Source organism: Vicia villosa, linkage group LG3 (genome assembly GCF_029867415.1).
Source record: "Vicia villosa cultivar HV-30 ecotype Madison, WI linkage group LG3, Vvil1.0, whole genome shotgun sequence".
NCBI lineage: Eukaryota > Viridiplantae > Streptophyta > Magnoliopsida > Fabales > Fabaceae > Vicia > Vicia villosa.
In genome coordinates, this window is record NC_081182.1 from 29,367,192 (window position 1) to 29,384,185 (window position 16,994).

Here is a 16,994-nt window from a genome sequence, read left to right on the forward strand (position 1 = left end):
CAGGGCTGCGCTGGCCGCCTCGCCTGAAACGGCCAAGTAGAGATAGAGAACCTCGTTGCTGTCTGGTCGGGATAGCACCAGGGGTTTGGAGAGCACTTGTTTGAGGTGGGATAACGCTCGTTCGCATTCCTCGGACCACTCGAAAGCTGCTTCTTTCCGAAGAAGCTTAAAGAATGGAAGTGCATGCTGGGCGGATTTCGCGACGAAGCGGGATAATGCCGCGAGCATTCCGTTTAGTACTTGGATGGATTTTTTATTGGTGGGGGTAGGGAGGTCTGAGAATGCTCGGCACTTATCAGGGTTGGCTTCTATTCCTCGTTCTGTTAAGTAGAAACCGAGGAATTTGCCTGCCCGTACTCCGAAGGTACACTTCTCCGGATTGAAGCGCATCCTGCAGGACCTGGCCTGCTTGAAGACCCGCTCGAGATGTAGTGTGTGGTCGGAGTCTTCCCGAGATTTGACGATCATGTCGTCCATATACACCTCGAGTGTGTCGCCGATTTCCCCTCGGAAGACCTTGTTCATCATCCGCTGGTAGGTTGCCCCGGCGTTTTTGAGTCCGAAGGGCATTACGTTGTAGTAATAATTGCCCGATTCGGTCATGAAAGCCGTGCATTGCTTGTCGCATTTCGCCATGGGAATCTGGTTGTAACCAGAATAAGCGTCCATGAAGGACAACAGTTTATAGCCGGCCGAGTTGTCGACCAGTCTATCAATATTAGGTAAAGGGTAGGCGTCCTTTGGACATGCCCGGTTAACATCAGTATAATCAACACACATTCTCCATTTTCCATTAGATTTTTTAACAAGTACAACATTTGAGAGCCAAGTTGAATACTTGGCCTCGGAAATAAAATTTGCCTCTAGGAGGTCTTTTACAGCTTTCTCGGCAGCCTCCGCTTTCTCGGGAGACTGCCGACGCCTACGTTGTACTACGGCTTTGGCGGTTGGATTGATGGAGAGGTGGTGACAGGCGACCTCAGGGTCGAGTCCGGGCATCTCTGCGGCGCTCCAGGCGAACAGGTCGGCATTGGCTCGAAGGCAGGCTATGAGTTGCTTCCTCGGCAGGTCAGGGATGCCTTTTCCGATCTTCACTGCTCTGTTGGGGTTGTTCCCCAGGGGGATCAGCTCGAAGTCTCCGTCGGGGACAGGCCGGACGGGATGAGGGGCCTTTGAGTGTGTCTCTTCCCCGGTCTTTAGTTCTTCCTGCGTAAACCTCGCATCGAGGTCGACTGAGCTGACGTTGGCCGTTGGAACCTGATCTTCCCGAGGATGCTTGTCTTCGGCTCTTGGTTTTTTGTTGGAGCTGGTCGGAGGAGCGATCAGCTCTAGTCCTTTGACGGACGCATCGAAGATCCTTCTCGCAGCTTCAATGTCGGTGTTGATGGTGGCCACTTTCCCTGTCCTCGTGTAGAACTTCATCTTCAGATGGACCGTGGAGGGTACGGCGGTTAGCTCGGCCAGTGTGGGGCGCCCGATGATGCAGTTGTACAATGTCTTGCAGTCGATTACCAAAAACCTGGTTTTGACTTGCCTGGACGCTTCCCCTTCCCCGAAGGTGACAATCAGCTCGACGTAGCCCCATGGTTTGGTGGTGGCTCCGTTAAAACCTTGGAGGTCGGAACCCACATAGGGAGTGAGGTGCGAGTCGTACAGCTGAAGTGTTTGGAAGAGGTGGGAGTACATAATGTCGACTGAACTGCCTTCATCTACCAGGACCCGTCGCACATCGAAGTTTGCCATTCTGGCTCGGACGAGAAGGGGAATGGTGGCGTTTGGAGCTCCGCCGGGCAGTTCTTCGAGGTAGAAAGTGATTGGCTCTGACTTTCCTCGGAATTTCCGAAGAGTAGGGCCGAGATCGGCATTGGCGCTGAGTAGCTCGTCGAACTTTCTCTTGACTGAACTGACAGTGAGAGAGCCGGGGTCCCCGCCGTTGGAGATGACCATAACGGTGGGGAAATGTTCCCAGGTGCTGAGGGCGGTCATCACGCCGAGCGAAGGGATGAAGTCTTCCGGTCGGGTTACGGACAGTGCGACTTGAAGTGGTCTGCTGTCTGGTGAGTTCCCCTCGTCAGAGTTTCGAGGGATGCCTCTTCTGGGGGGTTCTCCCTTCTTGGTGTATCTCGCCAGGTGGCCCTCTTTGATCAGGGTCTCTATGGCATCTTTGAGATTTATGCATTCGTCAGTCATATGCCCGTGGCTTTTGTGGTACTTGCAGTACTTGGACTTGTCCGTCCCCGCTCTTGTAGGATTTGACTTCGGGGGCCTGATGTTGGATTTCTTGAACTCGGCGTTCTGGCAGTCGGCTAGGATTTTCTCCCGGGAGGTGTTCAAAGGAGTGTAGTCGTTGAAACGCCCTGCTGGTCCCCGCCGTTCTTTGACATCTCGGGACCGGTCGTCCCTTCGTTTGTCTTGTCCTCGGCGTGACCCCGGGTCTTCAAGGTTTGAGCTGCGAGCGGCACCACTGCCCCTCGGGGCTCTGATTGCGGCTGCCTCGCCTTCCTCGAAATCGATGAATGCCTTTGCTTTGTTGAGGAGGTCATTCATCGAGTGCACCTTCTCAATCTTAATAGCTTTCTTGAAGTCACTGCCGGGGAGAAGTCCTCGCTCCAAGATGTACCTCTTCATGTAGTCTTCTGTCTGCACTTGGACGGCCTCCTTGTTGAATCTTTCAAGGTAATCTCGAAGAGGTTCGTTGGGTCCTTGTACTACGGCCTCGAGATTGGCTTCCGATTTCGGTTGCCGTCGGGAGGCTGTGAAGTGGCTCAAGAAGAGTTCTTTGAGCTCGGTCCAAGAATGGATGGAGTTCGAAGGGAGGTTCCTGTACCAATTCATCGCTCCCTTCCTGAGGGTGGTCGGGAAAATGCGGCACTTGATCGAGCCTCTGACGACGTGATAGTCCATGACCGCTTCGATGCTCCGGATATGGTCGTCGGGGTCAGTGGTTCCGTCGTATTGGTCCAATACTGGCGGTTTTTCCATCCCCCGAGGGAGGCGGGCTCTCCGGATACTGGCGGACAAGGGGCTGCGGAAGTCCTCCTCGTCGCTCGGCCCTGGTGAATTGTAGTGCCTGTTTCGTCGGGGATCCTCTTGGTTGTTGCCCGTCGCAGCTTTGGAGGGGCCCCGACGGCCCTGTTCGGGGGAGGGGCTTCTTTGTTCAGCGGTTTCAGGTTTCTGGTTCTTCCTGTTCTTTCTGTGTGGAGAACGGGAATGAGTCCTCCGGCGGCGATGTCTTCTCGGGGGAGACCTTGAAGAGGACGGGGAACGCCGGCGGTGTCTTCTCGGCGGTGAGCGCGAGGAGGAATAGGAGCGTGACCTGTAGCGCCTCCGTGGAGAGGGGCGACGTCGCCGCTGTCTTTCCAGTTCGTGAATTCGGTCATCCTGAATTCTGAGGAGGCTGTTCGTTAATTGTATTTCTTTGAGTAAGCGGACGGTGATGGGGTCAGCATCCTCGGGAATGTTGAGCGGTTCCTCTTCCTCCCCGTGACGGGCTCTCCGCCTCTCGGAGGTGTGGGTGAATGAGGAAGCATGTTGCCCGTCTCGGAGGTCGGTCTCATTCACATTCTGGGCATGTTCCGGCACGTTGGTCGTTCTGATCTGCTCGCCGTTCTGAACGTGCCCTTCTGGAGGAACATGGTCAACATTCTGGACCTGTTGTAGGACCTGCAACAGCTGGGTGTCCTGGGTTTCATGCCCGGACCTTTGTCGCCGACGATCCCCCCGACGATGATTAGCTAGCTCGCGGGAGGATTCCTCGATCAGCTCGTGAAGGAGGAAAGGGTCAGCGCTTGGGATGTTGTTGTTGTCAGCCATGACGATTGGAGATGATTAGCTTTGATCTTTGTTCTTTAAAGATGGGGAAGCAAGATTCCCACAGACGGCGCCACTGATCGTACCTGATCAGAAGAATCGTCGTAGGCTGCTCGGACTGGATCTTCTAGGAAGGAGGAGGGGGGGTGTACCTGCAAGGTACTCCAATGCCAAAGTAAGTTGACGAGCAAAGGAGCGCAAGTACTAGCTAAGAGTGAGTAAGAATTGAATACCTGACCCTCTAGTCAAAGAGGGTATTTATAGCCCCCAGCGCTGGGCCATGATCTCGCTATTGGGTTGGATTCCCAAGCCCAACTAGGAGACTGCCAGGTTTCCTAAGCGGAAATATCGGAGGTGCGTGCATGCCCTCTGTCCTGGTTAACCGCTCCGAAGTTCAAGGGAGACGCGGTCTTTTAGGAGCCACGTGGGATCCGTGCTGTTCGGAGGGTTGGATATGAAGGAGCCCTGCGCGGAGCAGGGTCCTCGGCAGTGAGCGACGCTCGGGACTAACGCCGTATCCGAGCGTCTACTTGTACGGGGAACGTGTGATCTTGCTGGGTGCCCTGTGACCTAACCGAGGATGACATCTTGCCGAGCGTGCCTCAAACGGGCATCTCGGGCATGAGACTGGGCCATGGATGGTTATTGGACTCTTGGGGTTTCGCTGGGCCGAAACCATGTTGGGCCCAACCTTTGGGCCAGTCCAGAACAGTATTTATGACCCAAATATTTTTTATTTAAAAATGGTATACGGGAAAAAATTTATTATTGATCTAAATATTTTTATATACGAAATTTACTATTGATCCAAATATTTTTGTAAATGATACCTAAACAAAAATGAAGTCTGTATACGGGAAAAAATCTAATATTGATTTAAATATTTTTATATACGAGAAATGGTATTTATAATTAAATATTTTTAATCCAAAAATGGTATACGGAAAAAAAATCTCTTATTGATCTAAATATTTTTATATATGAAATAATCAATTCGCGTTACCGAACAGAACCCGGGCGTATGCACGGGTTTGTTACTAGTTTTGAAAAAAACTGGTGCACATGATCAATTTTATTGATTTTTTAAAAATATTCAGAATATCGGATTTTTTTCACACCTCTGCAAAAATTCGATAGTGTTTATTTTTAACAGTTGAAATTTCAACGATATTTTTGCAGGGTTGTGATTGCACCGACAGTTTTATGTGGTTTATGATGATTTAAAGCTTGAATAAATATGTATCATATGTTGTTAACAAAAACATCTCACAATATATCAATTTTGGTATCTCGCACGCATTTGTGTATTTCAATGGTGTAAAATCTCATGTTGATTTTAAGCTCATAGAAGATACCCATGTTGTTGTTCTGAAATCCAAACTAGATAATCTCTTGCAACACACAGACAATAAAAAAGTGGTTAAGATCGAGTACCAACACCGAAACCTGCAAAGAGAAATATATGAGTGTGAGTGATTTAGGGTTTTGGAGAGGGTGATGGTGATAACGAAATTGACATACCAAATCCGACGCCGGCTCCGTTGAAGTTCGTGATTACCATTTCTTTCTGTCTATGTAGAGGAAATGAACGTACAGCTATGATAGTGTTGTTGATCTAATTTAATCTAACAGAGTAGATAGTGTTTTTCAGTGTTGTGCGCGAGTTACCAAAGTCACTGAGGCAAGTAACTGAATCATTTTCCGTGCAGAGAATTTCACCTAGACTGATATCTAACACTCCAATATAAGTGGATATCTCAATGCACCAGATCGTTCTCTTACGCACCGCGCGAAATTCTAATTCTTTCGGTTTTCGTAGATGCAATTTCGGAAGCATCCTGATTTTGAAAAAAAAATGTATTTCCTTCCGTATGTACATCTAAGAAACGTGTTAAAAAGGAGTATTTCGTAGTTGTATCTACGGAGTAATTGCTGATATATTTTAAAAACTTTTTATAGAATCGAGTTCGTGGTGAAATTCCGTTTCTAATAATGTATTCATTTGCTTGAAAAAGTTAAGAATCATGATTTTTTTTATAGTATATCATAATAGTGTAATGTAAATGTAATAGTATATATAGTACACGAAAAGAAAACATCTTATAAATCTTACAAATAGTGTCAAATATAATAAAAATAAAATTACATCAATCTAATAAAAATACAGACATCAAAAGTGTCTCAAATTGAGATCGATGAGATTAGTAGTTCTAATCCATATTTAAATAAAATATGGTCCCCAAAAAAGCCTAGCCAACATCAACACTAAAACATAACTTCGTTGACGTTATATAAGATAACTGAACTCTCCCGGAGCATAGTCGACCAACACATTACCATGTGTTGTATGATGAAAATAAATTCAGTGAAGAACATCTACAAAGTTTTAGTTGTTTTAAATTACGTTTAGCATAAGTTATTAGTAAAACTTTGTAGCTGATCTGCACTGGATCTAATTTTATCATACAACACATGGTAATGTTGGTCGACTATACTCCGGGAGAATTCAGTTATCTTGGATAACGTCAAAGAAGTTATGTTTTACTGTTGATGTTGGCTAGGCTTTTTTTTTTGGACCTTATTTTGTTTGAATATGGAACTTATGTTTTGCTGTTGATGTTGATGCATGCTGTGCAATCCTCCTGGTCGGCCATAATGTCTGCGTAATACAAATAAAGTCGAATTAGATACAATTAAAGGCCCCTCCATTGGAATTAGATATAATTAAAGGCCCCTCAATTAAAGGTCTATATCCGGACCGTGAGTCATAATGTCTGCATTGTGATAACATCTAATTAGCTACTATGTATCTATACATAAACAATGATTTATATATAAACAAGAAATTAAAAAAATAGTCTTTCCGTAAATGCACCTACGGAAGCACCTTAGTTTCAAAATGTATGGTGCTTCCGTAGATGCGGAATGCTCTAACTTTCATCTCTTCCGAAGGTGCATCTACGGAATCCCCTGAAGCTCAGAAACACAACAATGGCGTAACTGCGCTGTTCAGTAACCCAAAAACCCCATTTTTTGCTTGATCATCCAAAATAAACCACACACAGCACTTACATTGTCTCTAAACAATATCTCTAAACCTATCCAATCATTTCTACACCTAAATATCATATTCTAATTTGATTTCAAAATATTCTAAAATAAGTCAAATTGTCGAAAACTTACCGATTAAATATCGATTTGAACTTGATGGAATGTCTTGATACTTGATGTTGACAATGTTGGCCGAACTCGGGAGAAAGAAATTTGAAGTTTTGATATTTGGGGTTTAGAGAGTTTGAGAGATAAAAGTTTGAAATGAAGAGAATGAGGGAGGGGAAAGGTTTGACGCGAGTTATAACGTCAAATCTTTCCGTAGATGCACCTACGGAATGCCCTAACTTTTATCTCTTCCACAAGTGCATCTACGGAATAAAATAATGTTAAACAAAAAAAAGGTGTTTCCGGAAATGCATCTAGGGAAGCACGAGGGCAATTTGGTCAATTCGGTGATGCGTAAGAAGGGCATGGAGTGAGATGAGAAATTGTTTTTGAAATACCAAAAATATCTCTTTATTTTTTTATTTATTGATATTAACCTTAATTGAGTAGGTCATTTAAAAATCCGATATATATATATATATATATATATAGGGGTGGTAAACGGGCCGGGGCCCGCCAGGCCGCCCGCGCACCCGCCAAAAATTGGCGGGTTGGTTGGGATTTTAGGTTCGCCGCTCGCCAAAGCCCGCCCCGCCAAAATCCGCCGCCCCCCATACCCGCCCCGCCAAAGCCCGCCGCTCGCCAAAACCCGCTCCTCCCCCAAAACTCACTCTTTTTTTAGTTAATTCTAGTAATTGCAATTCTTGATGGTTTATTTTATACATTTATTTATAAATATATGTAATATTTTTTAAAGTAAATTTGTTAAAAAATTACTTTTATAAAAAATTGTTTTAAAAAATAAGTGAAAAGTTTAATTAAAAGGTAAAAAAAGCATATTAATATATTAAAAAAATAGACGGGTAAGCCCGCCGCCCGCCAACCCGCCATCTTGGCGGGGCGGGCATGATTTTGATGCCCATTTTACTTGGCGGGCATGCCCGCCCCGCTCGTTTTTTGGCGGGCATAAGGCGGGGCGGGCGGGCCGTTTTGCCACCCATATATATATATATATATATATATATATATATATATATATATATATATATGGCATATCATATGAGAATGCCATATTTATATGAGAATGTGAGAATGAATCTTAACCATTGGATTTTAAAATAAATTGTGGAGATTATGTGTGAATCTTTTTTTTCTCTTTCCTACATCATTTATTTTAATAACGGAGGAGAGAGAAAAAAAGATTCACACATAATCTCCACCATTTATTTTAAAATCCAATGGTTCAGATTCATTCTCACATTCTCATATAAAAAAGGCATTCTCATATGATATATATATATATATATATATATATATATATATATATATATATATATATATATATATATATATATATATATATATATATTCTTATTGATATTTTAAAAAAATCTGGTACACATGATAAATTTTATTGATATTTTGAAAATATTCAGAATATTGAATTTTTTTTCACACCTCTGAAAAATTTGATAGTGTTTATTTTTAACAGTTGAAATTTGAACGATATTTTTGTAGGATTGTGATTGCACCGACAATTTTGTGTGATTTGTGATGATTTAAAGCTTGAATAAATATGTATCATATGTTGTTAACAAAAACACCTTACAATATCTCAATTTTGGTATCTCACATGCATTTGTGTATTTCAATGGTGTAAAACCTTATGTTGATTTTAAGCTCATAGAAGACACCCATGTTGTTGTTCTAAAATCCAAAGTAGATAATCTCTTGCAACACACAACCAATAAAAAGGTGGTTAAGATCGAGTACCATTCACCATCGATGGATGACAAAGGAAAGGTGAAGTTCAACAACTTTGAGTTGAAAATCGATGAAGATTTGAAAGTTATATGGAGCACATATCATCGATACGAAATAAATAGTTTGATCGAGATGTATGCGACAGTTGCGTGATTTGTTGACAATATTATCAAAATGTTGAAACATCCTGAATTATCTAGTACTTGTTAAGTTACGTTAAGCAATGTTCGTGTTAAGTAATGTAATGCAACTTTTCATCTAAGGAAATATTAAGTTAAAGTCTCAATAATATACAAATAATTTGTCGCAAAACCAAAATAATATCAACAACAACAAAAATAAACAAACTAATAAAATCTACTTAAAAATAAACAAACTAATCGAATCTACTGAGGTCCACCGTGAGAAATGTATGTTATCTTAGACAACCTGATATATAACTCACCATCTGGGTTTATCAATCCCATGAGGTTAACTAAAAAAGTGTTATCCTCTACGGTTGATGTTGTTCAGTCATACCAAGTGGAGTAGATGAAGGTTGTGGCACGTCATCTGAAGGTCCTCCATCGTGGGAAGGTCCAACATCACCTGTAGGCTATACATGTTGGATGATGCAAGGTTTAGATACTCTAAAGCACCACTCTAAATAACCATCTAGACAATATTACCCAAGAAAAGACACCTGATGAAATTCTAGTAATTGTAATAAAACTTGTCACAAGTATTAAAATATTTTATCTCCAAATAAATTAATATATTCTAACAAAGCAATTTTAAGTATATTTAAATACAAAACTAGGATTTCACAATGATTTTTAGGGAAAATTAATAAAGTGTTGGAAATTTATTAGATTAAAAGTGTTAAGGTCTTGTTTCGAATTCCTTGTATGTTGTCGCAGCGTGAAATACAACAGATTCGCCACCGAACTTTATTTATTCTAAAAAGAAAGGGAAAATATCGATAAAACATGCGAAAGAAAGGATAAGATGGTCATTGCAACCAAATGAGGGTTTGGGAGTCGGTTATACAAGGGGAATGTATTACAACCCCTCACATCCGTTGTACTCAACGAGACCCATTTAGTTAGTTTCATGAAAGAGAGTTAGCTTATGTTTACATTCTTCTACTTAGTATGCGAGAAAGAGAACAGTAATGTTTTTGGTTTTTTTATTATTGGGCCTGACGAGACTTTGGATCTCGCTCTTACGTATCTCTAGGTGCGATGGAGAACTCAAGGCTACGTAGTTCTTAGGCGAAATATTTTTCTTGGATGGTTTATTTATTTATGAATAGGGGTCTAATCGCACTTAGGCAAAAAAAGACTTTTTGTTTGAAAGGGGTTCGCACTTGTGCGAGATTCGCGCTAGGGCGATGAAAGGCTTCGCGCTTGAGCGAAAAAATGAGGTGATGAGTTTGAATTGTTTTTAGAGGATATAAGTGTCAAATGACCAAGATATTCATCTCATATTCAAACACTTAGTGAAATATTGGAACTACTTACATCCTACTCGTTTAATCCTTTTTATTGAAAAAGAGATTTGAATGTGACTTGACGTTGGATCAAGTATTTAAGTGATTTTGAATTTTCTTGGAAAGTACATTGATGAGGCATGCACTTGCTTCCCTTTTACTTGTTTACTTTGATCGTCTTCGACGAGTTTGTTCTTTTTACATTTGAAAAGTGGTAGGATGGACATATGCTCGACATAATTTGCTTCTTCAGTCGACTCGCCCTATGTAGTATGTTCTTGTGGGCCCAAAGAACCCAGGGTGTATTGGACTGTTAGGACCGCCATCGTCGCCTTTAACCACTGTTTCGTTGATGTTGTATCGAGGGTTTCATTGATCTTCTTGTGGAATCAAGACCCAATTTCCTTCCTTATTGTGTTTCCACATATCAACGAGAGTTTTATTGTAGAAGCTTCCTTTTGCGTGGCAATTCCTCCCAGCGTCATCAACATCGAGAATTGGGAGAGGCGTGGAAGTTAAAGACACAGAGGAAATCCATGCATATGTCATCTCTCTCATCCTTGCACTACATCCATGTCACAATAAATTGGCTTTTGCGTCAAATAGAGCTTAATTGTCGAGAATCAAGTGTCGATTCCCATAGATTGTGCCATTGTTCTGGATTAGAACCAGAGTTATAATCGAGCTAAGAGGTTGGACTCCTAATTTGGCGTTGCAAGTCTCTAGTGTGGTGGGTCACGGGGGTGGGCCTAAGGTTAGTACTCCAACGCCTAAGTCAGTGATAGTGATAAAAAATGGGGTAGAGTGAAACGGGGAAAGTATGAACGTGTCTAGATTTTTTTGCGTGTAGGAGTAATTATCCTTGAGTGAATGGGTTGTTGGACCTTCTTTATTGCGCACTCGGTTGACCCAGAATAGAAAGCATAGATGTAACTTAGCAATGTTAGTTGTTGTTGTTGTGTCATGTAAATGTTTAATGTTGTTGTTGTTGAGATTTAATGTTTAACGATTCAATTGATTTTATTTATTTTGTTGTTGTTGAAATCTAATGTTTAATGATTCTATTGGTTTTGTTGTTGTTATTGAGATTTAGGGCCTCTTTGTTTTAACTTTTAAAAAATGGATTTTTTTCTTTATATTTTTTAAAATAGATTTTCCAAAACCGTTTTTCAAAATGTTACAAGTTTTTTTCTATTTGTTTTTTCTAAAATGAAACACTAATTTTGACGTCCTATAACATAAACATACATTATTGAAAACCAAAATTTACTCAAAATCGCAATTTTTTTTAAAAAGTTGTATTTCAAAAATGATTTTTATGAAAATCTATTTTAAATAGCTTCAAAATTAAGTGATTTTTTGAAATTTTGATATCCAATTTTTTTTCATAAATTGATGAAATATCTAAAATCACATTTTGAGAATAACTATTCAAACCAAATTTTCATTTGAAGCTTTTATAAAAAGTTTCTTTGAAAAATCTTTTTACACAAAATTATGTAACACTATAAAAATCATTTTTAAAAAAAACCAAAACAAACAAACCCTTAATATTTAACAATTTTATTAATTTTTTTTATTGTTGCTGTTGATGTTGATGACAACGATTCAATTTATCAACAAATTTAATGTTTTAATGATTGAAAAAGAATACACGTTAAAACGAAAAAATATATAAAATTAAAAAAAAATTATATTTTAAATAAACAAAAGATTTCTCTTCGATTATAACTTCCAACCAAAGTAAAAACATTTTTCACCGGAAAAAAATAAAACACTTTTTATAACACTCTTGATTATTTCACCCACTTAAGTGAAGTAAAAGCTTTTTTTCAACCAAACTAAAAATTCTTATTCATAGAAGTGAAAATGCATAGCATTCCTGTAATATTGCATCAGTTTGATATCATAAGATGGAGAATACGTATACATGTACTATTGTTTGGTGGAAAATATTTGAACACAAATACAAAAAAGGTACAGTAACAAACATTAAACCTTAGAGAATCTGGAAGGCATAAAAGTAACATAGTCAGCAGCACTGTAATCAATCAGAAACAGCTCTCCACGATTTAACTGTCATGAATACTGCAATTCAGAAAGAGTTTGTCTCATATATAAACTTTTTTCTCAGTAAAATAGTCAGAAAGATAATAATTTTGCTAGAAACTACCGTAGACTAAACACATGTTAGTAGATGGAATGTCATAGTCTGCAATTATCATGTGATTCAGATTCAGCCACAAGTTCAATAATGCCAACAAATATACATATTCTAAAATACAGTACTGAATGAGCCTTTCTCAACGTACCATTATTTTCATCTCTGCTGTCCTTTGCATCTCTTCACATTCATTTGATCTTTCAATCTGAGACATGAGCTGGTGGTGGTCCGGAGCTATCGGTGCTGCCAAGGTAACCTCCTCCACTATCCTATCTCCATGTCAATCTCCATTTATTCTTCTTTTTTTCATTCTTAATAATTACTCTATGCAGAAAACATTGGAGGAAGTTGAAGCACAGCAAAGCTTTCAGAACGTAGCGTTGGTGATCGGCGTGACTGGCATAGTTGGCAACAGCCTCGCCGAAATTCTACCTCTGCCAGACACACCAGGTGGAAGATGGAAAGTCTACGGGGTTGCAAGAAGGCCACGGCCTTCCTGGAATGCCGATCACCCCATAGAATACATTCAATGCGACATCACCGATCAAAACGACACCCAGGCCAAACTCTCCATTCTCACGGACGTCACTCACATCTTCTACGTCTGTTGGACTAGCCGTCCCACCGAGGAAGAAAACTGTGAAGTTAACGGGGCTATGTTAAAGAACGTCCTCCAGTCCGTTATCCCAAGCGCTCCGAATCTCCGTCATGTAACCCTCCAGACTGGCGGAAAGCATTATTTAGGACCGTTCGATCTGATCGGGAAGATTAATAGCCACGAGGCCCCGTACACCGAGGATCTACCGCGTTTGGATATACAGAATTTCTATTACACTCAGGAAGATATCTTGTTTGAAGAAACACAAAAGAAAGAGGGTTTGAGTTGGTCTGTTCATAGACCTCTTCTCATCTTTGGTTTCTCACCTTACAGTTTGATGAATATTGTTGGCACTCTTTGCGTTTACGCTGCAATGTGCAAGCATGAAGGTGTTCCGTTGAGATTTCCCGGAACAAAGGAAGCTTGGGAGAGTTACTATATGGCCTCTGATGCGGATTTGATTGCAGAGCAACACATTTGGGCAGCGGTGGATCCATATGCTAAGAACGAAGCATTCAACTGCAGCAACGGTGATGTGTTCAGGTGGAAGCAGTTATGGAAGGTTTTGGCGGAAGAGTTTGAGATTGAGGAGTACGGATATGAGGAGGGTCCTCGTTTGAAGTTGTCGGAAATGATGAAGGATAAGGGTCCTGTTTGGGATGAGATTGTGAAGGAGAATGAGCTTGAAGCTACGAAGGTGGAAGAAGTTGGTGAATGGTGGATTGCAGATGCTAGTTTTGGAATGGAAAATGTTGTGGATAGCATGAACAAGGCGAAAGAGCATGGGTTTTTGGGATTCAGAAATAGCAAGAATTCTCTTATTAATTGGATAGATAAAACTAGAGCTTATAAGATTGTTCCGTAAATCATGTATATTGTGGCTCTGCTTTCTCTTACTGTGTGTCCTGTTTCATTGATGTACTAAGCGTATGTTTGGTGGAGCGTTGGATTTGCCGCAGATTTGATTTTAGAGAAGCTACTATGTGTAGCTTTTGCATCAAAGGTCCCAAATAACTACCAAAATGCCACTGCAGATGTGATTTTGCTAAAGAAAACGCGTTACCAAACATATACTAATATTTTTAAATAATTGGCGTTTTGAAGAAATAGTTGATAAAACAATTGCTTTTTGTTAAATAACATTCAAGACTTTTTTGAGAAATTGTGGGAGAATAGGAATGATAAAGAGTCCAAGGAATTTTATTGATGGTTACATATATGATGAATTACACATGCACTAGTGTATTTGTACACGTATCAACTTCTTTAACTAACACTACAATGATACTGTTTTTTCAACTAATTGGCTTTTCACACACTTAACTAACTTGAAACTACATACTAGTACACTTTCTAGTTCAAGATAGTTAATGTCTTCATTCAGAATCTATTTCTAAACTCTACAAATGTGTCTGATCTTCAATGGTTTAGTCAATAAAAATGTTAGTCATTTCTCTAATTTACAATACTCCAACTCAAATTTCATGGTCCCGAAGGAAATAGAACATAATTTCAATGTGTGTAATCTTTGAGCATTTCCTTTTTCCTTTTGTAAATTTGTTGTCAACTAACTGTCTCGCATTTCCTTCTTCCTTTAAATTCAATTTTTGCAGTAGCTTGTACAACCATTGTGCTTGACAAGTACTATCCCTTATAATATGTTTTGTACGGGTGGACAACCGGTCGGCCAGTTCGGTTTTGGATCCAAAATCTCAAACTGGCCCAATCCTCAGTTTAGAAATATAGGTCCAATTTCAACCAGTTTAATAATTGGTTTTTTCGGATTCAATTTTTCCCAGATTCGATTTACTATGGTTTAATATTTCGGTTTTTTCGGATTTTAAGAATACTGAGTATTAAAAATCAATCCAGTTTTTTTTACACATTGGACTAAGGATGGTTCAGTTTTTTGTTTCTTCCATTCCAAATATTAAAATTCGGTAATATTTATGGACCAAATAAATAATCATTAATTTATTTATTCATTTTAATTTATAAAATTTTGCGATTCAGAGTTTTATTCATTAAAAATCACAGAGTCAAAATTTATGAATGTATCAAATTGTCTTGCTGTCTTATGTTTTCAAATAGGGCCAGATCTACACATTTTGATATTGAGTAAAATTACTTAAATACATCCAAACAACAAATCAATATTACACCAGGGCAACCAGGGCCTATAAATTTTAATATTGTGTAAAATTACTTAAATACACCTAAACAACAAATCAATATTACATTAGGGCCAAATCTACTTACATCAGGGCCAGATCTACAAATTTTATTACACTGGGGCCAGATCTATAAATTTTAATATTGAATAAAATTACTTAAATACATCCAAACAACAAATTAATATTACACCAGAGCCCTGCATAAAATCAAACAACAACAACTTAATAGTGAGCCTAAACATAAGTAATCCAAACATTCTTCAAAACAATCCTAATACAAAGTAATCCAAACAAAACAATGCATAAAATAAAACCAAATCTTACAAAATTCTCCCCTCAAACTCAACCCTTTTTACTAGGCATGGCAACGGGGCGGGTTGGGGACGGTTTTTACCTTCCCCAAACCCAAACCCGAATCCCCAATCAATCCCCGTTACCCGCCCCAAACCCAAACGGGGATGGGGAATTAAAACCCAAACCCGTCCTTAACGGGTTCGGGTATCCCCGCCCCGCCACCATGTATTTCGTAAAATCAATTTTTCTAATAAAAATATTTACTTTTTCAAAAATCAAATTACATTATAAATAACAAAATAAAACAATCTCAAAAAATTTCATACATATATTTCAAATATTTAAAATAATAAATACAAATCAAATTATTAAAACATTAACCACATATTTAATAATATAAATTATGAAATATAAATAATAATGTACATATTGAAATAAACGGGGCGGGTTCGGGGTGGGTACTAGTGTCCCCATTACCCGACCCATCCCCATGTTTTCTAATCGGGGAAAACTTAAACCCGAACCCAAACCCAGTCAAAGCGGGTTTTCCCCGTCAACTTCGGGGCGGGTTCGGGTGGGTACCCGTGGGTCTGGGTTTTATTGCCATGTCTACTTTTTACTCTGAAAACTAACCTCAAACTCAACGGTCTTTACAACAAAAGTAAGCCCTAAACAACAAATAAACTTTACTCATATTTAAGAAAAAAGAAACCTAAAAAGCAGAATATGAAACTCTACCTCAAAACATATACTCAAGGAGACAAAAATGAAAAAATATAAAGAACTTTGTGAATGATTGAGTTTGAATATCGAATGGTTGAGATATATCTTGGGCCACTCCTTCGATATTGTGAGTTAGAATTATGTTAATGGTTGAGTTTGAGAAGTTGTAATTGTGAGAGGAAGCAGAGAAGAAACAAAGAGAAATAAGATTCACTGTGTTTTTTTTTTTTTGAAATCTTGGTTTCCGGCCTTGCGACCGACTAATCCAAAAAGGACCAATCCCACCATCCATTAGCGGGGGTCCCGTTTAAAGCCAGAACAAAGTTCTTTATGGATTCTTCACAGCTTTTACATTCATCCATTTATTTTTACTATTTTTCTTTTTCAAATTTAAATCTATAAAATATATGTTCTATATTAAACACTGTGGAGTATTATATTAACCGTTAGCACATATTTGTTTATTTGTTTCATGTGTAATTAAAATTGATGACAGTCTTTCAAAAAATATTTATGCTTCTTAATATTACTTCTCCAATTATAAACAAACAGTGGAAAATATAGAATGGACCTTTTATTTTTGCAACAAATACTCTTATAACTAAAACCACTGATTATTTTAATTATCTTCCTATTAAAATATCCTGTAACACTTTTAATTTTTTTTATAGGCAATGGATTGTATCATTAAAAAGAGTACAAGGGGTACCGACCCGAGTACAAAGCAATTACGAAATATTCAGGAAATTTGTTGGATTTTGACACCAAAGATATAAATTTCTACAACCGTTGGATTTCAACCCCATAACGTGCCAGAACCAAGAAATTGTTTTCGCG

General features: G+C 39.4%; 1 protein-coding gene across 1 annotated transcript; it reads left to right on the forward strand.

Annotated features, from left to right (window-relative positions):
- Nucleotides 1-12,460: 12,460 nt before the first annotated feature.
- Nucleotides 12,461-14,056, forward strand: LOC131655285 (3-oxo-Delta(4,5)-steroid 5-beta-reductase-like). The gene is made up of 2 exons (XM_058925177.1): nt 12,461-12,619; nt 12,701-14,056. The coding sequence occupies exons 1-2, from the start codon at nt 12,581-12,583 to the stop codon at nt 13,829-13,831; spliced, it is 1,170 nt and encodes a 389-aa protein (XP_058781160.1). The 5' UTR covers nt 12,461-12,580; the 3' UTR covers nt 13,832-14,056.
- The last annotated feature ends 2,938 nt before the right edge of the window (nt 14,057-16,994 follow it).

What these genes read in the sequence shown, in the direction of transcription:
- LOC131655285 (XM_058925177.1), top strand. Translation starts at nt 12,581, where the DNA reads ATGAGCTGGTGGTGGTCCGGAGCTATCGGTGCTGCCAAG. An exon ending in GAGCTATCGGTGCTGCCAAG is followed by an intron (nt 12,620 to 12,700) that starts GTAACCTCCTCC and finishes TACTCTATGCAG; the next exon opens with AAAACATTGGAGGAAGTTGA.